Genomic DNA, 27,190 nt, shown 5'->3' with positions numbered 1-27,190 from the left:
ACATAAAAAATAGTAAAATATTTTACAGGCACATCAATAAAAAAAGGAAGTTTGGGATGGGAATAGGGCCATTAAGGGATAGACAGGACAATACCACAGGTAACGATAGGGAGATGGCAGAAATATTAAATCATTATTTTGCTTCAGTATTTACCAGGGAGATAGAACAGGTGGACATGACATCGGATGATGAGATGAGTAATGAGATAAGTGCATTTAAAATAAATATAGGGGATATATTAAATAAACTAATCAAACTCAAAGAGGATAAAACCCCTGGTCTGGATGGATTGCATCCACACATTTTAAAAGAATCTAGGGAAGAGATAGCAAAGGCATTACTACACATATTTAATAATTCATTAGAAAAAGGTGTAGTGCCAGAGGACTGGCGGATAGCTAATGTAATACCGATATTTAAGGGGATAGAACATGTCCAGGGAATTATAGACCAGTCAGCTTAACATCGGTGGTAGGAAAAATAATGGAATCCCTACTAAAGGAGAGAATAGAAGAACATCTAGAAACAAAAAGTATAATAATGAATAGTCAGCATGGATTTCAAAAGGGAAAATCTTGCTTGACCAACCTTATTGAATTTTTTGAAGAGGTAACAGAGAGAGTAGACAAGGGTAATGCAGTAGATGTTATTTGTCTAGATTTTCAAAAGGCCTCTGAATGAATAAGGTCAGAGAATGCAGAGTCAGGGGATAAGTAGCAGAATGGATAGCTGGCTGACTTCAAGACAGAAAGAGCAGTCCTTGAGGGGACAAGAAAGGTAAGTGTGACTGTTCCATACTTGTTATGTATGCATCTGTCCTTACCCCAGGTCCCACGGTCATCAAATGCCTGAACGACCTCTTCGCTGTGTTCGGGTTCCCGAACTATATACATAGCGACCGGGGCTCCTCCTTCATGAGCGAGGAACTTCACCAGTTCCTACTAGCGAGAGGTATTGCTGCAAGCAGGACCACCAGCTACAACCCCCGAGGGAACGGCCAGGTGGAAAGAGGGAACGCGACTGTCTGGAAGGCCGTTCTCTTAGCCTTAAAGTCCAAGGGCCTCCCAACCTCTCGCTGGCAGGAAGTCCTCCTGGCAGTGCTGCATTCCATCCGGTCACTGCTTTGCACTGCCATTAACGCCACCCCCCATGAACGAATGTTTGTTTTCCCCAGGAAGTCGACTACGGGAACCATGCTACCAACTTGGCTGACCTCTCTGGGGCCCGTCTTGCTGCGAAAGCATGCGAGGGCCCATAAAACGGACCCCCTGGTCGAGAGGGTGGACCTCCTGCACGCCAACCCCCAGTACGCCTATGTGGCATACCCAGACGGGCGGGAGGACACAGTCTACTCACCTCGCACCCTCGGGCATCCCTGAGACACCACCGTTACCCCCCACCACCCCCCCAAATCCAGCCCAGGTAGACGGCATGCCGGAACCCCACGAGCCTTCGCCGACCACGCAGACACCAGCATTAACATCGGATACTGCATCACCGCCGCCGCTGCTGCGACGATCGGAAAGGCTTACCCCAGCCCTGCCTCCGATCTAGTTTCTTTTCTTTCCAGTTTTGAAGAAGGGTCCAACCCGAAACGTCAACTCAAATTTCTCTCCACGGATGTTGCCTGACCTGCTGAGTTTTTCCAGCATTTTCTGTTGTTATTTCCCACATTAACTGGCCAGATAGCCCTTCCTGGTCATGTCAGTGGAGACCTCCACTTCCCACAGGAGGCTACCATATGGGCTATGCCATCTCTTAGAGAATGATCTATATGTCAGTCAATGCCCTTCCCATGGGCAGAAAGGGCTCTCCCACATTGAGCCTCTACATAACTGGATTCTTCCAAACCATTACCAGTAACGCACCAATTCAGTCAGTTGGCTGTCCATAGATACAGCAAGCGACAGGGGACTTACTTGTAAGGAGCAACATGTTTGTCATTTTCTCTGGGGACAGGGGACATTAGTTCAACAGTTGACAAAACTTTTCCTGAGAACTTAATGCTAATTATTCAAACTACCTGACGTTGCAACATTGTGTGCACTCAGCTCAGGGGACAGTGTGTTGCTTTGTTCGGGAAGACAACCATTCCCGGCGCAGATTTTGCCAAGAGCGAAAAATCAGGGCTTATAGGAGTAAATAAGAATCCTTCTCCCCAGGGAGAAATCACTGAATCTGGATATAGCATCTCACGCACATGCTGGGCTCTCTGGATATTCACAGAATCACAGACACCCCACAGTGCAGATAGAGGCCATTCCAGCCCATCGAGCCTGCACCAACACATATCCCACCCTATCCCCGTAACCCCACGTATTTAATCCCCCTAACACTAAGGGTCAATTTATCAGAGCCAATCAACCTAACCCGCACACCTTTGGACTGTGGGAGGAAACCGGAGCACCCGGAGGAAACCCACGCAAACACGGGGAGAATGTGCAAACTCCACACAGACAGTCGCCCGAAGCCGGATTCGAACCCGGGTCCTTGGCGCTGTGAGGCAACAGTGCTAACCACTATGCCACCGTGCTGCCCATATAGGCATATGCACAGTCCTCCAAACTCCACAGAACCCACTCCTTTCAAACTCTCCATTCTGCATAGCTCGCCAATGATTTGTCATTTGGACAAAGCCGATGTGTTCTGGGGCCGCATTACCTTTGCCAACCTGTGCCCGCGGATTACGCACCACGTGCCTTGAAACATCACAGCAGTGAGGATCGGGCACGGTGACTCCACCCATTGACGTTCCCTTTAGCAGTACCTGTCCCCTCTCAGCTGGTGATGCTTATCTTCAATTCCGTATTCTCGAGGTCATCCCCCCGGCCCGACTAAAACTGCCCCTTTAATGCTCCATGATGCAGTGTTTGTGGACCTCCAGCCCAACTCTGCTATCGGAGTCTCAATAGTTCTAGTGCAGTCTGTGGCTGAGGGAATGAGGTTTCCACCATTTATTCCGATTAAACAGCTTGTTAGTTGCTTGAGAAGTGTTACATGATCGGGTGTGTTGTGATTTGGTTGTTATTTTCTGTCACTGCTTTGAACCTGCATTCTCCGAAATCCTACCTTTCAAAGAAGTGTTTCACAGCAATATTGGTCCTGGGGTTTGTTAACCTCAACAGATAAACAGGTATCAAAGTCAGGGATCACGCCCTCAATGTGAAAGATCTCCTGATCCCATTGGAATTCCTTCCAGAGTGGCTAATTGTATCTGCCATTTGTAAGAATTAACTCTGCATCATACCCTAGCTCTGTGGGGTGTGAGGGATGTGTATTTAAATAATACTCACGCATTATATACGCGTTTTGTCTTCATAGTTTGTTAATTGCTGTGTACGTGTGTGCAAAGAATGAGGTCAGTGCCTCCAGAGATGCAACACCTTACATGTAGGAAGTGGAATCTGCACACTGGGTGTAGGAGGTGAAGATCACTGACAGGTGCAGGTGTCAGACAGGGTAGGACCAATTTCATGAATGTGTCACACACGAGAGTGCGCATTCGAAACATTTACCCTACATTCTCCCCAAGCCATGCCGACAACTTTCACTGATGAGGTCTGTGCCGGGGCACACACTTCAAAAAAAAAACAGCCCTCGGTGTAAACACTCCCCTGGGTGTCTCTTGTAACCCATCCTTTCTGCAGGCTGATGTTGGAACAGGTTCAGTATATTGTCACACGAAAACCTTGCCGAGCTGAGGAGGGGAGCCGGATTTCCAGAGTGCCAGGTCTCCTGCTCATCTGGGCAGGAAACCAATTGTGTAATAACAGACTTCTGGGAGGTTAGCTCATTTCAACAAGTGTCATTGATTGAAACTGATTGTTAAAAACTGACCACGTGTGTGTATTGCTGCACACTCAGAAACTGGACCGACCAGTTCTTTTGAAATAAAACCAGTGATCAACAATATTTTTAACAATTATAGTTTTATAATTGTTATTTTGAGCTTCAAAGTGCCCTTTCCAGTTCTGGCTCGAGTCACGCAGCTTAAAATCAAAGTCAGCGATGTGCCGTATGTGGAGCTTTCACCAGAGTGAGTCTGTGACATTGAGGCTGTCTGGGCTAGAAATTGCACCTGTTTTATGGGTCAGGCCATTTACAAGCATTAGGTCCTTTACATATGAAAATGAGGACCCCTGACAGAAATTGGGCCGCGGTGAGCGGGCCAGGGTTCGGACCCACACCCATCAGCATTCTTCAATGGCCCCCAACTAAAGCTCAGCCTCTTCCAAAGTAAGTTACTAAAAGAGGCCATAGAGTCATAGGGCCGTGGAGTCGGGATTGGAGGCGTGCGGGGGGTTAAAAACCCCAAATCAGGGGTCCCGACCCCTTCCCGCACCCAAACCCGCCTCCATGCCAGTTTCAAAGGAAGCGGGTACCCGCCCCGCACTGGGACCCGCCTCCCCGAGGCGGGAAGGGGTTAGTGCCAATTAACTGCCTGTTAACAGGTAGTTTTTAGCCGAATCCCTATTTTAAAGCTTGAACTGTGGGATTCCCGACGGCTCCAAACCACGCCAAGTTGGAGGAGTCAGGCCGTTGGGTTGAAGGACTTGGAGGGGTCGAGATGTCAGTGTTCAGGTGAGTGATGGGTGCATGAGTGCAAAGGTAAGTGTGTTTGGTGTGTCTAAAGTGATTAAATAAGTTTTACATACCTTTTCTTACCTTTTCAGCTTTCCTTCCTATAGGTTTCAGGAGTCCCTCATCTCACCGGCACAGAAAGCAGAATGGCCGCGAGCTGTCAAAAGTGACAGCCTGCAGCTTTCTGTGCAGGAGAGATTTCTAACTGAGTCTGTGGAGAAGGACTCAGATTAGAAGTAAGACTGTCAGTGTTGGACAGCTTCAAACAGCTGTGAAACGCTGATATTTCATCTGTCAAAATGTCTTGACAGATGAAATTTCAGTCTGTGATGTCACCTGTTGCCGGGTGGCCTTAATTGGCCTGCTGAGCCCACTGGGCGGGCTCAACAAGGTCAATCAAGTAAAAATCGAGTGGGTTGGCCGCATCTCGATGGAGGCGGGACTACAACCCCGAAAGTTGTAGAGCCAATTCCAACCCAACTCCTGAGTTAAAATCCTGCCCAAAGAGTTATACAGCACAGAAAGAGGCCCTTCGGCCCATCGTGTCCGCACCGGCCATCAGGCCCTGTCTAATCTAATCCCATTTTCCAGCACTTGGTCCGTAGCCTTGTATGCTATGGCATTTCAAGTGCTCATCCAAATGCTTCTTGAATGTTGTGAGTGTTCCTGCCTCTACCACCCTTTCAGGCAGTGAGTTCCAGATTCCAACCACCCTCTGGGTGAAAAAGTTTTTCCTCAAATCCCCTCTAAACCTCCTGCCCCTTACCTTGACACTATGCCCCCTGGTTATTGACCCCTCTACTAAGGGGAAAAGTTCCTTTCTATCTACCCTATCTATGCTCCTCATAATTTTGTACACCTCAATCAGGTCCCCCCTCAGCCTTCTCTGCTCTAAGGAAAACAACCCCAGCCTGTCCAGTCTTTCTTCATAGCTGAAGTGCTCCATCCCAGGTAACATCCTGGTGAATCTCCTCTGCACCCTCTCCAATGCAATCACATCTTGCCTATAGTGTGGCGACCAGAACTGTACACAGTATTCCAGCTGTGGCCTAACTAGCGTTTTGTACAGCTCCATCATAACCTCACTGCTCTTATATTCTATGCCTCGGATAATGAAGGCAAGTGTCCCATATGCCTTTTTAACCACTTTATCTACCTGTCCTGCTGCCTTCAGGGATCTATGTACATCCACTCCAAGGTCCCTCTGATCCTCTGTCCTTCCTAGGGTCCTACCATTCATTGTGTATTCCCTTGCCTTGTTAGTCCTCCCAAAATGCATCACCTCACACTTTTTTCAGGATTAAGGTCCTCATCCAGTGGAGCCAGGTGGAGCAGGAATACTCCCCCTCCCTTTCCCTCCCTCACCCCCACCTCCACAGTCCTCACTATTGCCCCCGACTCCATGGTACACCCCTCCCACCTCCCCCCGAGACTCCACAGACCCCTCCTCCCCCTCCCTCCTTGCAATCGCCCCCAGACTCCACAGTCCCATTTGAGGCCGGCCTCGGGCCTCGTGGTTGGGGTGCGAGCTGATTATGGGTGGGCCCAGACACATTTCTACCCCAGAGTCTGCTCCCCTTAATTCAAAGATGGTTAATCTGAAATAGTGGATAATTTGAACTGCTTGTGCACCTTTTTTAACCTTGCCTTATTAATTATGTTAGTTAATTCAAATTTCTGCAAAGTTTAAAGAGGAAACATTCGGTTGGTTAGTGACTCCCGGTAACGCCTCCGAGGGCACTAATGGGGCGCTAGGAACTTAGTGCTGAGCGCGGCAATTTTAGCGCTGCTCGTGAAATTGATCAGTCGTTTTGCAGCGGCACTAAACACCACCGCCACGATCTCCTGCGCCCGCAGATCATGACGTCAGTCGAGCGTGCAACGCCCCAGTAGTGCCCCGGACCGGATATTGAGTCGCGCCCCCTACCTTAGCACCTGCCGCTAGGAAAGACAGGTAGAGGGGGACGTTTTCAAATTAAGGAGCTGGGAGAGCGCTATTTAAAGGCGGGCGCTTCCTGCTTTTTCTTGTCAGCAACATTTTTGGTACACGCAGATTGAGAGGGAGAGAGACGTCTGGAGAGATTTAACGCTGTCCTAAGGAGTTTTGGCCCTCAGCACCACTTTTGAGGTTCCTAAGCGCTGAGCTCTTTCCTTGGGCCGATCCATTAGTGCATCCAACACGATTTTTAAAAAATAAATTTATTCGCTTATGGGTGTCACTGGCAAGGCCAACATTTATTGCCCATCCCTAGTTGCCCTTGAGAAGGTGGTGGTGAGCTGTTAGGTAGGGAGCTCCAGGATTTTGACTCAGCGACATACTTCTAAGTCAGGATGGTGTGTGACTTGGAGGGGAACTTGGAGGTGGTGGTGTTCCCAGCGTCTGCTGTCCTTGTCCTTCTAGGTGGAAGAGGTCGTGGGTTTGGGAGGTGCTGCTGAAGAAGCCTTGGTGAGTTGCTGCAGTGCATCTTGTAGATGGTACATACTGCAGCCATGGTACGGCGGTGGTGGAGGGAGTGGATGTTTCAGGTGGTGGATGGGGTGCCAGTCAAGCAGGATGCTTTGTCCTGGATGGTGTCGAGCTTCTTTCACACCTAATCTAGAGCCGTCTTTTGTCTCCACTAGTCCTATCACCATCTCGTCTAGTTTTGAATACCTCTTAATGTCTCCTCACTTCTTTTGTTCTCTCCCAGCCCTGCCTTTCGATCTATTTCATTTCCTTTCCAGTTTTGAAAAAGAGTTAGAGCCGAAATGTTGACTCTATTTTCTCTCCACGGATGTTGCCTGGCCTGCTGAGTTTTTTCAGCATTTTCTGTTGTTATTTCTTGAGTGTTGTTGGAGCTACACTCATCCAGGCAAGCATAAGATCCAAGGAGAGGACATATAAATTGGCTAGAAAAAGCAATAATCCTGAGGATTGGGAGCAGTTTAGGATTCAACAAAGGAGGACAAAGGGATTAATTAAGAAAGGGAAAATAGAATATGAGAGTAAGTTAGCGGGGATCATAAAAACTGACTGTAAAAGCTTTTATAGATATGTGAAGAGAAAAAGATTGGCGAAGTCAAGCGTAGGTCCCTTACAGTCAGAATCAGGGGAATTTATAATGGGAAACAAGGAAATGCCTGACCAACTAAATACATACTTTGGTTCTGTCTTCACAAAGGAGGACACAAATAACCTCCCAGAGATGCTGGGGAACATGGGTCTGATGAAAGAGAGGAACTGAAAGAAATCAGTATTTGTAGGAAAATGGTGTTAGGGAAATTGATGGGACTGAAGGCCGATAAATCCCCAGGGCCTGATGGTCTACATCCCAGGGTACTTAAGGAAGTGGCCCTAGAGATAGTAGATGCATTACTGGTCATCTTCCAGAACTCGATAGACTCTGGAACGGTACCCATGGATTGGAGGGTAGCTAATGTTACCCCACTATTCAAAAAAGGTGGTAGAGCAAAAGCGGGGAATTACAGACCGGTAAGCCCGACATCGGTAGTGGGGAAAATGCTAGAGTCTATTATAAAAGATGTAATAGCAGAGCACTTGGAAAGCAGTGACAGGATCGGACAAAGTCAACATGGATTTACAAAAGGTAAATCATGCTTGACTAATCTACTGGAATTTTTTGAGGATGTAACTGGTAAAATAGATAAGGGAGAACCAGTGGATGTGGTGTATTTAGACTTTCAGAAGGCTTTCGATAAGGTCCCACATAAGAGATTAGCGTGCAAAATTAAGGCACATGGGATTGGGGGCAAGGTATTGACTTGGATAGGGAACTGGTTGGCGGACAGAAAGCAAAGAGTTGGAATAAACGGGTCGTTTTCCGAGTGGCAGGCAGTGACTAGTGGGGTACCGCAAGGATCGGTCCTAGGACCCCAGCTGTTCACAATATATATTAATGATCTGGACGAGGGAATTGGATGTAATATCTCCAAATTTGCAGATGACACAAAGCTGGGGGGGAGGGTAAGCTGTGAGGAGGATGTCGTGAAACTCCAGTACGATTTGGACAGGTTGGGTGATTGGGCAGAAACATGGCAAATGCACTATAATGTGGATAAATGTGAGGTTATCCACTTTGGTGGCAAAAACAGGAAGGCAGATAATTATTTGAATGGCAATAGATTGGGAGAAGGGGAAGTGCAAAGAGACCTGGGTGTCCTTGGGCACCAGTCGCTGAAGGTAAGCATGCAGGTGCAGCAGGCGGTTGAGAAGGCAAATGGTATGTTGGCCTTCGTAGCAAGAGGGTTCGAGTACAGGAAGAAGGATGTCTTGCTACAGTTGTACAGGGCCTTGGTGAGACCGCACCTTGAGTATTGTGTGCAGTTTTGGTCACCTTACCTGAGGAAGGACGTTCTTGCCATGGAGGGAGTGCAGTGAAGATTCACCAGGCTGATGCCTCGGATGGCAGGAATGATGTATGAGGAGAGATTGTGTCGATTGGGCTTATACTCACTGGAGTTTAGAAGATTGAGAGGGGATCTCATCGAAACCTATAAAATTCTGTCAGGTCTGGACAGACTAGATGCAGGAAGGATGTTTCTGATGGCCGGGGAGTCCAGAACCAGGGGTCATAGTCTAAGGATAAGGGGTAAGCCATTTAGGACTGAAATGAGGAGGAATTTCTTCACCCAGAGAGTGGTGAACCTGTGGAATTCTCTGCCACAGAGGGCGGTGGAGGCCAGTTCATTAAATATATTCAAGAAAGAGTTGGATATATTTCTTGAGGCTAAAGGGATCAAGGGATATGGGGAGAAGGCAGGGACAGGGTACTGAATTTGGATGATCAGCCATGATCACATTGAATGGCGGAGCAGGCTCGAAGGGCCAAATGGCCTACTCCTGCTCCTATCTTCTATGTTTCTATGGAGAGTATCCCATCACACTCCTTACTTGTGCCTTGTAGATGGTAGAAAGGCTTTGGGGAGTCATGAGGTGAGACATTCGCCACAGAATACCTAACCTCTGACCTGCTCTTGTTGCCACAGTATTTATGTGGCTGGTCCTGTTAAGTTTCTGGTCAATGGTGACCCCCAGGATGGTAGAGTGAGGGAAATGCCAGGCCATGAGATTACAGATTGTGGTGGAATACAATTCTGCTGCTGCCCCACAGCACCTCATGGATGCCCAGTTTTGAGCTGCTAGATCTGTTCTGAATCTATCCCATTTAGCATGGTGGTAGTGCCACACAACACGATGAAAGGCGTCCTCAGTGTTAAGACAGGACTTTGTCTCCACAATGACTGTGTGGTGGTCACTGCTACCAATACTGTCATGGACAGATGCATCTGCGACAGGTAGATTGGTGAGGACGAGGTCAAGCAGGCCCAGACTGGCAGTTATGTCCTGCAGGACCCAGGCAGCAGTGGTGCTACCGAGTCACTCTTGGCGATGACATTGAAGTTCCCCACCCAGAGTACATTCTGTGCCCTTGCTACTCTCAGTGCTTCTTCCAAGTGGTGTTCAACATGGAGGAGTACTGATTCATCAGCTGAGGGAGGGCGGTAGGTGGTAATCAGCAGGAGGTTTCCTTGCCCATGCATGGCCTGAAGCCATGAGAATTCATGGTTCTGGAGTCAATGTTGAGGATTCCCAGGGCCACTCCTTCCCGACTGTATACCACTGTACCGCCACCCATAGTGGGTTAGGACATACCCAGGGATGGTGATGGAGGAATTTGGCTGAAAGGTATGATTCTGTGAGTATGACTATGTTAGGCTGTTGCTTGACTAGTCTGTGGGGAAGCTCACCCAATTTTGGCACAAGTCCCCAGATGTTGGTGAGGAGGACTTTGCAAGGTCGACTGAGCTGAGTGTGCCATTGCCGTGTCCGTAAGTCTGTCCGGTTTCATTCTTATTGTTTTGTTTTGTAGCGGTTTGTTACAACTGAGCAGCTTGCTGGGCCATTTCAGAGGGCAGTTAAGAGTCAACCAACATTGCTGTGGGTCTGGAGTCACATATAGGCCAGACCGGGTAAGGACGGCAGATTTCCCTTCCACTAAAGGACATTAGTGAGCCAGATGGGTTTTTACGACAGTTTCATGGACACCATTATTAATACTAGCTTTTTATTCCAGATTTAGTTAATTGAATTTAAATTCCCAGCTGCCGTGGTGAGATTTGAACTCCCGTCTCAGAATCATTAGTCCAGGCCTCGGGATTACTAACCCAGTGACATTACCACTATGCTACCATTCCCTTTAGAGGTCGCTCCAGGCCGAGATTCGAGGCTGCAATGAGGAGGGTGTGGCTGCCGAGCAAGATGGCCCCTTCCCATTAATAACTGGACGGCGCCAGTCTGTCTGGCTTCCATGGTAACGGACATCGCCTGAGCTTCGGTAGCGTTCTGAGGTAGCGCCTCGCTCCCTGACGTTAGCACCTTAAGAGAGGTGTGTAGCACCCGATTTAGTGCTCCAATCACCTCCAAGGGCGATAGAGGCAAATTTTGCTGTCGAAAGCGATAATTAGCAATACTGGGCAATACTGAATTTTTCCCCCTAAATCTTTTGTGAGTTACAAGGAGTAGGCTGCCTCTGATACAGGTGTTTGATCTGCTGGTTATATAAATAGATAAGTGTTACTTTATGTTAAGGATTAACTTAAGACTAGAAATAATACACGGTAGATTTCCTTGCTTCAGTGCTCCCATGAGCAGAAAATCACTCGGGAAAATTGCAGGGAGGGCCATGTGTCCTCAGGGAGGGCACTCAATTCTTCATCCATTGAAATTGAACAGACAGAGAATTGGATGAGCTCCTGTACAGACGCACGGTTCTCCCTGTCCAATGTTCCCATACTCACTGCGCCCCGGCAATTCAGGACCTGAAAAATCTACCTCCATCAATTTATTCTTGTTTGTTCTGATATTTACAGCAAATTATTTGCAGCAGTCCTGGAGATCATGCTGTCCTGGAGTCCAGCAGCCCTGGGGACCTCCTGCAGTCCTGGGGACCTCCAGCCCTGGGAACTTGCAGGAGTCCCGGGGATCTCCAGTCCTGGAGACGTCCAGCAGCCCTGACAACATGCAGTCCTGGGGATCTCCAGTATTCCTGGAGTCCTCCAGCAGTCCTGGGGACCTCCTGAAGTTCTGGGACCTCCTGCAGTCCTGGAGTCCTCTAGCATTCCTGGGGACCTCCTGCAGTCCTGGGGACCTCCAGCCCTGGGAACCTGCAGGAGTCCCAGGGATCTCCAGTCCTGGAGACATCCAGCAGCCCTGACGACATGCAGTCCTGGAGTCCTTTAGCAGTCCTTTTGACCTGCATTCCTGGAGTCCTCCAGCAGTCCTGGGGACCTCCTGCAGCCCTGGGGAACTCCAGCAGTCCTGGGGACCTCCTGCAGTTCTGGGGACCTCCAGCCCTGGGAACCTGCAGGAGTCCCAGGGATCTCCAGTCCTGGAGACATCCAGCAGCCCTGACGACATGCAGTCCTGGAGTCCTTTAGCAGTCCTTTAGACCTGCATTCCTGGAGTCCTCCAGCAGTCCCGGGGACCTCCTGCAGCCCTGGGGACCTCCTGCAGTCCTGGGGACCTCCTGCAGTTCTGGGGACCTCCAGCAAGCGTGTGGATCTCCAGCAGGGGTGGCAACTAGCAATAGGGCTTTCTATTGAGAATATTTGTGACGAGGAGTGTATTGGCTGAAGCCATTTTAGAGGAACACGAATGAACAAGTTTTCAGAGCAAGGCAGAGGCATGTTTTCTGGCTGTGATATTTATATTTATTTTGTATATAAAGATACAGGAAAAACAGAAATGAAAAAGTGGTTGTGGGTTCTGGGAGCACCAATGGATGCGAGGGTCCAGGAAAGCATGAGGGGGCAGGGTTGCAGGATGTGAGAACACTGGGATGGCGGTTCCAGGGTCTGGTAGGAATGGGAGGTGGTTGGAGGATGCCTGCTTGCTTGCCTGTCCACTCAACCCAAGTGTTTCCCAGCTGGCCTGCTTTCCTGCCTCTCAGAGGACCTCCTGGTGCCACCACCTACTCATCTACCCTTCCTGCGACCCAGCTCTTGAATGTTTCTTGGCCCACCTGCTCATCCAGGGCGGGTGTTTCCTAGTCCACTCACCCCCTGAGTGTCTACATGCCTGCCTGCCTAGCCCCAACACACCTGCAAGCTTTGTAGCCTGGCTGCTTGCAGGGTACGGTAACATAGTGGTTTTGTTACTGGACTGGTAATCCCAGAGACCTGGATGAATGATCTGGAGACATGAGTTCTGGGGAATTTAAATTCAGTTAATTAAATAAATCTAAAAAAAGCTAGTATCAGTAACGGTGACCATGAAACTATCGGATTGTCGTAAAAACCCATCTGGCTCACTAACATAGAAACATCGAAACATCGAAGGTAGGAGCAGGTGTAGGCCATTCAGCCCCTCGAGCCTGCTCTGCCATTTAACGAGATCATGGCTGATCATCCAAATTCAGTACCCTGTCCCTGCTTTCTCCCCATATCCCTTGATCCCTTTCGCCTTAAGAAATATATCTAACTCCTTCTTGAATATATTAATAAGTTGGCCTCAACTGCCCTGTGTGGTAGAGAATTCCACAGGTTCACCACTCTCTGGGTGAAGAAATTCCTCCTCATCTCAGTCCTAAATGGCTTACCCCTTATCCTTAGACTGTGACCCCTGGTTCTGGACTCCCCTGCCATCGGGAACATCCTTCCTGCATCTAGTCTGTCTAGTCCTGTTAGAATTTTATAAGTTTCAATGAGATCCCCTCTCATTCTTCTAAACTCTAGCGAATATAAGCCCAATCGACCCAATCTCTCCTCATACATCATTCCTGCCATCCCAGGTATCAGTCTGGTGAATCTTCACTGAACTCCTTCCATGGCAAGAACATCCTTCCTCAGATAAGGCGACCTTCCTTTAGGGAAGGAAATCTGCCACCCTTACCCGGTCTGGCCGATATGTGACTCCAGACCCACAGCAATGTGGTTGATTCTTAACTGCCCTATGTGGTTCAGGAAGGCAGCGCACCACCACCTTCTCAAGGGCAATTAGGGGTGGGCAATAAATGCTGGTGACGCCCACAGCCCGTGAACAAATAATATAAGAGTCCTAAGGCCTCCAGTGGTTCCTAACCGGCCTGCTCATCCACCCAACCTGAATGTTTCCCACACTGAGTGCTTCCTGGCCTCGTTGCTCACCTGTCTGCATGTGTGTGCCGTTTCTCAGCCCCCTCTCTTGTGTGTGACCTCACTGCCTCTGCTTGGCGTCTATGGCAGTTCCTGCTTCTACTCCTCATAAAGGCCCTGAAAATCCCCAGCATCAGGCTGTCCCATGCAGCCCAAAAGCTCGGGGAGTCTGGCTCGTGCAATTTACAACGGAGAGAGATTTACTAGTGGCGTAAGTGGGTCTGAAATCCCCGCGTTTACGCCGTATCTCCAGGGTTTCCGCAGATCTTCCTGCAGCTTTGGTTGGACGATCGGGAGAACGTGCCCAGAAATTGATCAACGCCCCCTCTTCAAGGGCTAATCCACAGAGCCCATCATTGAAATATTTGGTTCCTGCACTTCCGATAACAAGTTGTCTGGATGACAAGGGGCGAGCAGTTCTCTATCACAACATGGAGTTTCGCTTTCAGGTTGATTAAAATAGATTAGAGCCTATAATTTTCATTGTCTTTGCTCCAGTATACTCATTCAGCAGCCCCTTTTATAGTTTGATGCTTAAAGTCTGGCCTTTTGATTGACTGAAACGCACAGCCTGTGAAGCTGCTGCCCGGTGGATGGAGACTCCGTTATTTGACACTGCTGCCAGCTCCAGAATGGAGGGTTGGAACCAGAAGCAGAAAGTAAGGGAAAGGTTTCAAGTTTAGTGTTAACATTAGAAGGGGGTGAGAAAGGAGCAGCAGTTAGATTTCCGGCCATCGCAGTTCAGCGTTCCGTGTCGGCCGTGGCTCGGTGGGCAGCACCCTCGCCTCTGAGTCAGAAGGTTGTGGGTTCAAGTCCCACTCTAGGGGCTTGAGCACATAAAGCTAGGCTGACACTCCAGTGCAGTGCTGAGGGAGTGCTGCACTGTCAGAGGTGCCGTCTTTCAGATGAGACATTAAACCGAGGCCCCGTCTGCCCTCTCAGGTGGACGCAAAAGATCCCACGGCACTATTTCGAAGAGCAGGGGGATTCTCCCCGGTGTCCTGGCCAATATTTATCCCTCAATCAACATCACTAAAACTGATTATCTGGTCGTTATCACATTGCTGTTTGTGGGAGCTTGCTGTGCACAATATGGCTGTTGCATTTCCCACATTACAACAGTGACTACACTTCATTGGTTGTAAAGTGCTTTGGGACATCCAGTGGTCAGGAAAGGCGCTATATAAATGCAAGTCTTTCTTTTAGAGAGAAAAATTAAAAGAAAATTGGAAGGGAAGAAGGGACAAATGCTTCAAATGTTTTATTTTTTAATTAAACTTGTGTTTGGTTGATTGTATTTCGAGCTTGGGTTAATAGTAAAGCAACTGCTGACAGCTGGATAGATTTATCACTGTAACGTTAGTGTTTGTTTCAGAGTCACGGTACATGATCTGAAAGCTAATGAAACTGGGCAGGCAAGTGGTGAACACTGGCAATGGAGAAGGCGGGTGAGTGTCTGAGCAGGCAGCCTGGGATCCACTGTAGATGATGGGTGTGCAAGCTGGCCATTACAAAGCACTCCCCCGTGTTGGGAAACAGTCAATGAGCAGGCGGCCCATGAACACTTCGAATTTCCCTGGAATAAAAACAGACAAGCTTCGAAATGCTGAGCTGGTCAGTCAGCAAGTGAAACAGAACAGAGGAGGATTGTGCACGGCCAGCATTTCACGTTCTTCTTTTTACAGTCTGAGGATTAATAGCAAAACTAAAACAGTAAAATCACCACACAGTAAAAAAACAACATTGGAACATCGAACCTTATCACCTTCCTCCACATCACAAATTCTTTCCTCAGATGATGGGTTGAATGTAGCAAATTTTTTGCCACTCACAGATTCGTGCCATTCATTGTTGATGAAGATCTGTTGGAAAAAAAAACCCACCGGTTTAATAGAGATGGATTTGAAGCATGTAATAATATTGCTTATATATAGATTTACATTGTTATAGAGGTGTTAGATAAAAGACAAATAGTAATGAACGATAAGGCAAGGTTCAGTTTGGTTGGGGATTGGCTCGGGGAGTGGGGGGTGGCAAACAAATGGCAGTTCTAGAAAACATCTCGGGCAGTGCCAGTGTTCACCCCCCCTGCACTGCCAGTGTTCACACATCCCCGCACTGCCAGTGTTCACACACACCCAGCACTGCCAGTGTTCACCCCCCCTGCACTGCCAGTGTTCACACATCCCCACACTGCCAGTGTTCACACACACCCCACACTGCCAGTGTTCACACACACCCCGCACTGCCAGTGTTCACACACACCCCGCACTGCCAGTGTTCACACACACCCCACACTGCCAGTGTTCACACACACCCAGCACTGCCAGTGTTCACCCCCCCTGCACTGCCAGTGTTCACACATCCCCGCACTGCCAGTGTTCACACACACCCCACACTGCCAGTGTTCACACACATCCCCGCACTGCCAGTGTTCACACACACCCCACACTGCCAGTGTTCACACACACCCCGCACTGCCAGTGTTCACACACACCCCGCACTGCCAGTGTTCACACACACCCCGCACTGCCAGTGTTCACACACACCCAGCACTGCCAGTGTTCACCCCCCCTGCACTGCCAGTGTTCACACATCCCCGCACTGCCAGTGTTCACACACACCCCACACTGCCAGTGTTCACACACACCCCGCACTGCCAGTGTTCACACACACCCCACACTGCCAGTGTTCACACACACCCCACACTGCCAGTGTTCACACACACCCCGCACTGCCAGTGTTCACACACACCCCACACTGCCAGTGTTCACCCCCCCTGCACTGCCAGTGTTCACACACACCCCACACTGCCAGTGTTCACACACACCCCACACTGCCAGTGTTCACCCCCCACACTGCCAGTGTTCACACACACCCCACACTGCCAGTGTTCACACACACCCCGCACTGCCAGTGTTCAAACACAGCCCGCACTGCCAGTGTTCAAACACACCCTGCACTGCCAGTGTTCACACACACCCCCCCTGCACTGCCAGTGTTCACACACACCCCGCACTGCCAGTGTTCAAACACACCCTGCACTGCCAGTGTTCACACACACCCCGCACTGCCAGTGTTCACACACACCCCGCACTGCCAGTGTTCACCCCCCACACTGCCAGTGTTCACACACACCCAGCACTGCCAGTGTTCACCCCCCCACACTGCCAGTGTTCACACACACCCCACACTGCCAGTGGTCAAACACACCCGGGTATTTAACCCCCGCAGTGCCGTTGTTCACACACACCGGGGTATTTAACCCCCGCACTGCCATTGTTCACACACACCGGGGTATTTAACCCCCGCACTGCCATTGTTCAAACACACCGGGGTTTTTAACCCCCGCACTGCCATTGTTCAATCACACCGGGGTATTTAACCCCCGCACTGCCATTGTTCAATCACACCCGGGTATTTAACCCCCACACTTCCATTGTTCACACACACCGGGGTATTTAACCCCCGCACTGCCATTGTTCAAACACACCGGGGTATTTAACCCCCGCACTGCCATTGTTCACATTTAACCCCCGCAGTGCCATTGTTCAAACACAGTGGGGTATTTAACCCCCGCAGTGCCATTGTTCACACACACCGGGGTATTTAACACCCGCAGTGCCATTGTTCAAACACACCGGGGTATTTAACACCCGCAGTGCCATTGTTCAAACACACCGGGGTATTTAACCCCCGCAGTGCCATTGTTCAAACACACCGGGGTATTTAACCCCCGCAGTGCCATTGTTCAAACACACCGGGGTATTTAACACCCGCAGTGCCATTGTTCAAACACACCGGGGTATTTAACCCCCGCAGTGTCATTGTTCAAACACACTGGGGTATTTAACCTTTGTAGAGTCAATAATATTATGCAACGTTTTATTGCACCCCTGAGGTGTCATCATTCAAACGCATCAGTATCGAGAAATTGATGTTCTTACCACCACCTGGTAGCGCCAGCAATGTGTGAAAAATTGGCGTGCAATGCCGACTTAATGTCACCTACGTGAACTTTGACCCTAGCGCTCCAGTCAGCCCCAGGTCCCTGGCGTGTAAACAGGCTGATGGGCAATATCTGCCGCTCTTAAAGGGACACACACATCAATCAGGTAATGGAGGGGTTTGCACTGGGTTTTTAATTTTATTGCAGTGGTGGCTTGCTGCAATAGATGTAAGAATGTTTTAAGTGTTTTGGAATTGCTGCAGGTCGCTTGCAACAGCTCGGATGGTAAGTGAACGCCTTTGAGAAGCCAGACATACTGCGAATACTCAGCAGGTCAGGCAACATCCGTGGAGTTCACGTCTCAGGTCACATGCTGCCTGACCAACTGAGTATTGCCAGCATTTAATGCTGTCATTTCACATTTACAGCATCCGCTTGCAGAGGGAAGAGGAAGACACAGAAGAGGAGGAAGCCGAAGAGGAGGAATCAGATGGAAGGGTGCATCCCAGACAGCTCCTTTGTGGCCGGAATATGTGGGATGGAATCATTTGCCTGCGGTCCCACTGGCTGGGCAGGCTGCCTCTTCTTGCTGACCCACTGGCTGGGCAGGCTGCCTCTTCTTGTTGACCCACTGGCTGGGCAGGCTGCATTTCTTGGGTGTGTGAAATGAGGAAGGCACAAGGGTGGAGTTGTGCTGATGGGAGGGCAGGAAAGCAAGAGTTGCATGCGAGAAGGAGGATAACGTATGAGGTTACCAGCATCTTGTATCCTTTCAGCCCTGCTGCTGGCTAAGGGCTCAGCCATGCCCCTGCACCATGACCGGGCCGAGAAAATTTTTCCGAAATCCGCCAAAAAAGGAAGAATGGCCTGCACCATCTCCTCCAAGGGGGTGAGGTGAGGCTAGGAATGGTAGATGTGCCTTGTCATTGGTGCAGATTGTTGGCAGGTGAGTGATTGGGGAGGAGGGGAGTTGTGCATTGAGCAGTGTGTGAGGCTAGTGGTGCAGTTGATAGGAGTCAGCTTTTGAAGATGCATTCACTGATCTTGACCAGTGGTCTGAGGTCATGAAGCTTCTTTGGGCGCCGGAGCCAGGTGGTGGGGGTGACACTGCTGGCAGTGAGGGCCTCGGTGATCTGGTCCCACATCATTATTTCTGGGGGGCCTCCTGGCCCCTGTGGGTAGAGGGCCAATCTTGCAGTGTTGACCCCCTGCACAAAGCTGGAGTGCTGCGTGCGAGACCCTCGGTGCCCCTTCCCTGATTTGCTGAGCCATGTGTGTCAAATGCTGAGGCAGTTTTCCCATTTGTTGAGTTTAGGAAGGTCATTCAGTTTTAAGTCTGAATATTTACATTTGGAACTTCTTTTAAAGATTGATCATTTGTTAAAAGACGGAAAGGGCTGAGAATTGTATTGAATCAGTGCATTTTATTTTCCCTTGCTTCAATGTGCATGGCCCATTAAATTTCAGAGCTCCTCACTGCTCACAATGCATTGCGACCTTCACAGCCTCGCGCTCGGACACTCGGAGAAGCAGCAACGCCGCACCAGGACTGCACATTGGTCCCCGGCTCCTTGTGCAATGCCACCAGGACAGCTGCAGCGCCATTGCTCAAATACACCAAGATATTTAACCTTCGCCTTTGTTACCTCTAGACTAGACTATTCCAACTGGCCTCTCATGTTCCACGCTCCGTAAACTTGAGGTCATCCAAAACTCGGCTGCCCGTGTCCTAACTCACATCAAGTCCCGTTCATCCATCACCCCTGTGCTCGCTGACCTACATTGGCTCCCGGTTAAGCAACCACATGATGTTAAAACTCTCATCCTTGTTTTCAAATTCCTCCATGGCCTCGCCCTTCCCTATCTCTGTAATCTCCTCCAGGCCCACAACCCCCTGAGATATCTGCGCTCCTCCAATTCTGGCCTCATGAACATCCCTGATTATAATCGCACAACCTTTGGTGGCCGTGCCTTCAGCTACCAAGGCCCTAAGCTCTGGAATTCCCTCCCTAAACCTCTCGGCCTCTCTAACTCTCTTTCCTCCTTCATCATGCTCCTTAAAACTTACCTCTTTGACCAAACTTTTGGTCATCTGCCTTAATATGTGGCTCCTGTGAAGCGCCTTGGGACGTTTTACTATGTTAAAGGGACGATATAAATACAAGTTGTTGTTGTTTGCAGTGCCATTGTTCAAACACACCTTTGTAGGCGATTCTATCCTCATTCTTATTAAGTATTGGGCTCTGTATTTTTCTGTGTTTCACTGCCTCTGTGCATTAGTCAACCTATTAATAAATCTAACTATTAGTTTTAGCCTGTACACATTGTTGAGCCTTTTGAAAGAGAGGAGAAATTGCTGGACATCTCACATAACCTCTGCTGTACCATTTACCATAATTAGGGGGCTAATTAATAACCTTGGACATGCTAATCCACACACAGTAGGGACAAAGCACAGGCTTCAGATAGCAGGAGACTTTTTCTGCTTATGGAAATGATTTTATTGCCATGAAAACAAGAGACTTGCGTCAGGAGAAAGCCTGCATTGTAACAGTCATTGTCTGTCGACATGGAGGCGATCATACCTCAGACAATGAGTTTCACAAACAGGTGGCTTCAGCATGAAGTTCCCTGGGGCTGTGTTCTTTCTGATCACCTCCAGCACACCTGACCTCCATGTTCACCAGCTCTGTGCTTTTCTTTCCTTTGATCAACTGAAGTCTCTTTACTAATGGCCTCATTGTCTGGGACCAATGCCTGGTATCATGAGAGATCATCAGACTCCCCTTGAGTAATATTTCAGAGCTGTGATTGGCTTTAGTGATCGGTCACAGATCTAGAAAGTGCACCAGTAGGCTACACAATCACTACAATTTGAGTCACAAGGGATGTATGAGCTTGGCTTTTCCATTTATATTTTTTATTCACTCTGGCCCATTGCTATTTCTGTTTTGTTTTCTATTTTATAAGGAATACCCATCCAGCATCAGACCTTGGGGCCCAGGTGAGATTCTTAGACTGTGGCAGGATTTCATTTCAGTGCGCTATTGCACTGTAATACAATCCTGGGGATCTCTCCTTCCAGGTATGACTAAGGGACAATTTTCCCGGTATGTCCTGATGTTGAGAAATCTGTCTGCTCCCCCCACACAGCGCACGCAATTTGTCTGCAGGTTCCTGACAAGCTCAGCTGGTGGTGAGACTCCCCACGGGAATCACGTACTCTTGAATCATCCCCTTTAGAATCATAGAATCATGGAAATTTACAGCACGGAAGGAGGCCATTCGGCCCATTGTGTCTGCACTGGCCGACAAAGAGCTATCCAGCCTTATCCCACTTTCTAGCACTTGGTCCGTAGTCCTGTAGGTTATAGTACTTTAAGTATATATCCAAGTACTTTTTAAATATGATGAGGGTTTCTGCCTCTACCACCCTTTCAGGCAGCAAGTTCCAGACCCCCACCACCCTCTGGGTGAAAAAAAGTTCTCCTCAATTCCCCTCTAATCCTTCCACCAATTACTTTAAATCTATGCCCCCTGGTTATTGACCCCTCTGCTAAGGGAATTAGGTCCTTCCTATCCACTCTATCTAGGCCCCTCATAATTTTATATACCTCAATTAAATCTCCCCTCAGCCTCCTCTGTTCCAAAGAAAACAACCCCAGCCTCTCCAATCTTTCCTCATAGCTAAAATTCCACAGCCCAGGCAACATCCTCGTAGATCTCCTCTGCACCCTCTCTAGTGCAATCACATCCTTCCTGTAAAGTGGTGACCAGAACTGCACGCAGTATTCTAGCTGCGGCCTAACTAGTGTTTTATACAGTTCAAGCATAACCTCCCTGCTATTATATTCTATACCTCGGCTAATAAAGGTAAATATCCTGTATGCCTTCTTAACCAACTTATCCTTTGCCTCAGCAAACTTGGAGGTGATCCCAAGAAAGCTGCCCAACATCCAAATGTGTCTGCTAACCAAGTTGCACACCAGTTGCTCCTAAATGGAAAAATCAACAAGAAACAACCAAGAGCACAACTAGATAGGAAGAAGTACAGCGATGATCCTGGCTTCACTAGACCATTCACCATGGAAGAGCTGGAAACTGGTACATCTGGTCTAAAACATGGGAAAGCAATTGGTCTTGACAACATAGCAACGGAGCAGATAAAGCATTTTGGACAGCAAGCAAAAAAATGGCTCCTACAATTGTTCAACCACTGTCTGGCAACACACAAGCTACCTAATATCTGGCAGAAGGCACATGTAATAGCACTATTAAAGCCAGGAAAAGATCCCTCAGATCCTAAGAGTTTTTGGCCAGTTTCACTACTTTGCCACACCTATAAGCTGTTTGAACGCCTGATACTCAATAGGATAGCACCAATTGTAGATGAGAAGATCATTCCAGAGCAAGCAGGTTTCCGCCCCGGCAAATCAACAACAAGCCAACTGCTCAACCTCACACAACACATCGAAGATGGTTTTGAGCAAGGGATGGTAACAGGTGCTGTTTTTGTAGACCTGTCAGCAGCATACGATACAGTGAACCATAGATGTCTCCTCTGCAAGATTCTAGAGATGACAAAAGACATTCACTTAACAGAGCTGTTAGAAAGCATGCTTCAGAATCGCCGGTTCTATGTTGAACTAGGTGTGAAGTGCAGCAGGTGGCGTATTCAGAAGAATGGTCTTCCTCAGGGAAGCGTGCTTGCACCGCTGCTGTACAACATCTACACGAATGACCAACCTATAGACGGTGTCACACGCTGTTTTATATATGCTGATGACTTATGTGTCACTGCCCAAAGCACTGATTTTAACACCGTGGAGAAAACACTTTCTGAGGCCTTGGAGGGACTAAAATCCAACTATGAAGAAAACCACCTTCACGCAAACCCATCAAAGATGCAAGTTTGTGCATTCCACCTCAGAAACCGTGAAGCCAAACGCCAGTTGAAAGTAACCTGGTGTGGAGCAACACTGACGCATTGCGAGCACCCTATCTACTTAGGAGTCACCCTTGACCGATGCCTCACCTTCAAGAACCACATCGAGAAGACAAAGGCAAAAGTGAGCGCACGAAACAACATCCTGAATAAGCTCACTAACACAAGATGGGGAGCAAGCCCGAATACATTGCGAACCAGTGCACTTGCTCTTTGCTATTCCACTGCCGAATACGCCTGCCTTGCATGGGAAAGGTCTACTCATGCCAAGAAGATGGATGCCGTTCTGAATGCAAGCTGCCGATTTATCACAGCTTGCTTAAAACCAACAAACACCAACAGCCTATATATCCTGGCGGGTATCGCTCCCCCTGACATAAGAAGAACAGTAGCCAGCAAGAAAGAGCGACTCCGTCAAACATCAGATGAGAGGCACCCTCTGCATTGTCATACACCTACACCCAGCCGCCTAAAGTCAAGGAAGAGCTTCATGAACAGTATTGTTCCGCTACAATCAACCTCATCTGAAGCCCGCATCGCCTTGTGGAAAGACCGGCTCGCCAGTCTTGAACAACCCCCAGCGATGGAAATTTTACCTGATGAAAGCCTTCCCCCAGGAGCTAATTGCAACTGGGCAATCTGGAAGTGCCTTAGCAGACTTAGGACCAGTGTAGGTTGCTCAAAGGTGTCACTAAGCAAATGGGGATATTCAACCAGCCCAACAACTTGTGAATGTGGAACATAGGCACAGACTATGCAACATCTCCTGCAATGCCCATCGTTAGAGGAACGCTGCACTGTTGCAGATCTTGCCGAATCCAACAACAAGGCGCAAAAATGTGTCCAGTTCTGGCTGGGCTATGTATAGACTGTCCGTGGACACGATAAGAAGAAGAAGAAGCATATACCCATACTGTCATTTTATATATCATTGGTCCTTCAACTTAATAGAATGAGGCGTTTAAATTCGATTAATATCCCCGATAGTTTTCTCTGTGTGTTTGTTTCAACAAATCCATCAAAGTGTGATAGTTCCGTCTCTGAACCAGGTTTGCATCCAGTGAGGCTCCAGGACTCTCAGAGCTCATACATTCCTAATTGTTCTCCTACTGTCACTCAGTTATTTTCCCCTGGTATTTTTCATGTATCACAATTCAAGCTTTATTCTATTTCTAGGGCTTCACTCTACAGGAGCAACATTTGCTTCTCCCAGTCAGTTCCTCTCCAGCATCTTCGACCAACTCCCTCCGGTTTCTCCCTTTATCTTTTGTTTCATCTTTTTGTCCATTTTTGCCAGTAACCTCTCATTAATCCAGACACCGAGATGTTCATCCAAACAATGACACTTCTGCAACTCAATTACTATTATTTTCATTTATTTGTGAATTGAAGTTTCGGCTTTGTCTAAACTTCAAATGTAGCCTATTCATCGTCAGTCAAAATCTCACCCAATTATTTCTAACGGTGCTCTTCCTTATCTTACCATCAATAACTTCCCCTCCAACACCAACTTAAGCAATTTCTATTTCTTAAAATGTTTTTCTCTTCATTGCATTTAAAAAAATAACAAAAAATATTGTAAATCCCAGACGCTCCTTCACTTGGCATAACAGGACCACAATTTGTATAAATCTATGATGGTCGTGGCAGCCAACTCAGCCTCTGAACTCTAACACTAACTTACCATTCAATGCCCAGTGATCTAACACTAACTTACCATTCAATGCCCAGTGATCTAACACTAACTTACCATTCAATGCCCAGTGATCTAACACTAACTTACCATTCAATGCCCAGTGATCTAACACTAAATTACCATTCAATGCCCAGTGATCGAACACTAACTTACCATTCAATGCCCAGTGATCTAACACTAACTTACCATTCAATGCCCAGTGTTCTAACACTAACTTACCATTCAATGCCCAGTGATCTAACACTAACTTACCATTCAATGCCCAGTGATCGAACACTAACTTACCATTCAATGCCCAGTGATCTAACACTAACTTACCATTCAATGCCCAGTGATCTAACACTAACTTACCATTCAATGCCCAGTGTTCTAACACTAACTTACCATTCAATGCCCAGTGATCTAACACTAACTTACCATTCAATGCCCAGTGATCCAACACTAACTTACCATTCAATGCCCAGTGATCTAACACTAAATTACCATTCAATGCCTAGTGATCTAACACTAACTTACCATTCAATGCCCAGTGATCGAACACTAACTTACCATTCAATGCCCAGTGATCTAACACTAACTTACCATTCAATGCCCAGTGATTGAACACTAACTTACCATTCAATGCCCAGTGATCTAACACTAACTTACCATTCAATGCCCAGTGTTCTAACACTAACTTATCATTCAATGCCCAGTGATCTAACACTAACTTACCATTCAATGCCCAGTGATCTAACACTAACTTACCATTCAATGCCCAGTGTTCTAACACTAACTTACCATTCAATGCCCAGTGTTCTAACACTAACTTACCATTCAATGCCCAGTGTTCTAACACTAACTTACCATTCAATGCCCAGTGTTCTAACACTAACTTACCATTCAATGCCCAGTGTTCTAAAACAAACCTACCATTCAATGCTCAGTGTTCTAACACTAACTTACCATTCAATGCCCAGTGATCTAACACTAACTTACCATTCAATGCCCAGTGATCGAACACTAACTTACCATTCAATGCCCAGTGATCTAACACTAACTTACCATTCAATGCCCAGTGATCTAACACTAACTTACCATTCAATGCCCAGTGATCTAACACTAACTTACCATTCAATGCCCAGTGATCTAACACTAACTTACCATTCAATGCCCAGTGATCGAACACTAACTTACCATTCAATGCCCAGTGATCTAACACTAACTTACCATTCAATGCCCAGTGTTCTAACACTAACTTACCATTCAATGCCCAGTGTTCTAACACTAACTTACCATTCAATGCCCAGTGTTCTAACACTAACTTGCCATTCAATGCCCAGTGTTCTAACACTAACGTACCATTTAATGCCCAGTGTTCTAACACTAACTTACCAGTCAATGCCCAGTGATCGAACACTAACTTACCATTCAATGCCCAGTGATCTAACACTAACTTACCGTTCAATGCCCAGTGATCTAACACTAACATACCATTGAATGCCCAGTGTTCTAACACTAACTTACCATTCAATGCCCAGTGATCTAACACTAACTTACCATTCAATGCCCAGTGTTCTAACACTAACTTACCATTCAATGCCCAGTGTTCTAACACTAACTTACCATTCAATGCCCAGTGTTCTAACACTAACTTACCATTCAATGCCCAGTGATCTAACACTAACTTACCATTCAATGCCCAGTGTTCTAACACTAAATTACGATTCAATGCCTAGTGTTCTAACACTAACTTACCATTCAATGCCCAGTGTTCTAACACTAACTTACCATTCAATGCCCAGTGATCTAACACTAACTTACCATTCAATGCCCAGTGTTCTAACACTAACTAACCATTCAATGTCCAGTGTTCTAACACTAACTTACCATTCAATGCCCAGTGATGTAACACTAACTAGCCATTCAATGCCCAGTGATCTAACACTAACTTACCAGTCAATGCCCAGTGATCTGACACTAACTTACCATTCAATGCCCAGTGATCGAACACTAAATTATCATTCAATGCCCAGTGATCTAACACTAACTTACCATTCAATGCCCAGTGTTCTAACACTAACTTACCATTCAATGCCCAGTGTTGTAACACCAACTTACCATTCAATGTCCAGTGATCTAACACTAACTTACCATTCAATGCTCAGTGTTCTAATATTAACTTACCATTCAATGCGCAATGTTCTATCACTAACTTATCATTCACTGCCCAGTGTTCCAAAACTAGCTTACCATTCAGTGCCCAGAGATCCAACACAAACTTACCATTCAGTGTCCAGTGATCTAACACTAACTTACCATTCAATGCCAAGTGATCTAACACTAACTTACCATTCAAAGTCCAGTAATCCAACACGAACTTACCATTCAATTCCCAGAGATCCAACACTAACTTACCATTCAATGCCCAGTGATCTAACACTAACTTACCATTCAATGCCCAGTGATCTAACACTAACTTACCATTCAATGCCCAGTGATCTAACACTAACTTACCATTCAATGCCCAGTGATCTAACACTAACTTACCATTCAATGCCCAGTGATCTAACACTAACTTACCATTCAATGCCCAGTGATCTAACACTAACTTACCATTCAATGCCCAGTGATCTAACACTAACTTACCATTCAATGCCCAGTGATCTAACACTAACTTACCATTCAATGCCCAGTGATCGAACACTAACTTACCATTCAATGCCCAGTGATCTAACACTAACTTACCATTCAATGCGCAGTGTTCTAACACTAACTCACCATTCAATGCCCAGTGTTCTAACACTAACTTACCATTCAATGCCCAGTGTTCTAACACTAACTTACCATTCAATGCCCAGTGTTCTAACACTAACGTACCATTTAATGCCCAGTGTTCTAACACTA

General features: G+C 47.5%; 1 protein-coding gene across 1 annotated transcript in view; it reads right to left on the bottom strand.

Annotated features, from left to right (window-relative positions):
* The window catches only part of aldh1a3 (aldehyde dehydrogenase 1 family, member A3), a 264,382-nt gene that overhangs the window by 185,841 nt on the left and 51,351 nt on the right, over window positions 1-27,190 (bottom strand). The window contains exon 2 of the mRNA XM_085968931.1: window positions 15,472-15,576. Coding sequence (XP_085825057.1) covers window positions 15,472-15,576 — 105 coding nt within the window. The remainder of the gene's footprint in view (window positions 1-15,471; window positions 15,577-27,190) is intronic.

This window comes from Somniosus microcephalus, chromosome 27 (genome assembly GCF_052327205.1).
Source record: "Somniosus microcephalus isolate GS21.2 chromosome 27, FLI_Smic_1.0, whole genome shotgun sequence".
Taxonomy (NCBI): domain Eukaryota; kingdom Metazoa; phylum Chordata; class Chondrichthyes; order Squaliformes; family Somniosidae; genus Somniosus; species Somniosus microcephalus.
Note: the sequence above shows the minus strand (reverse complement) of the source record. Positions and strands in the feature narration are given on the sequence as shown.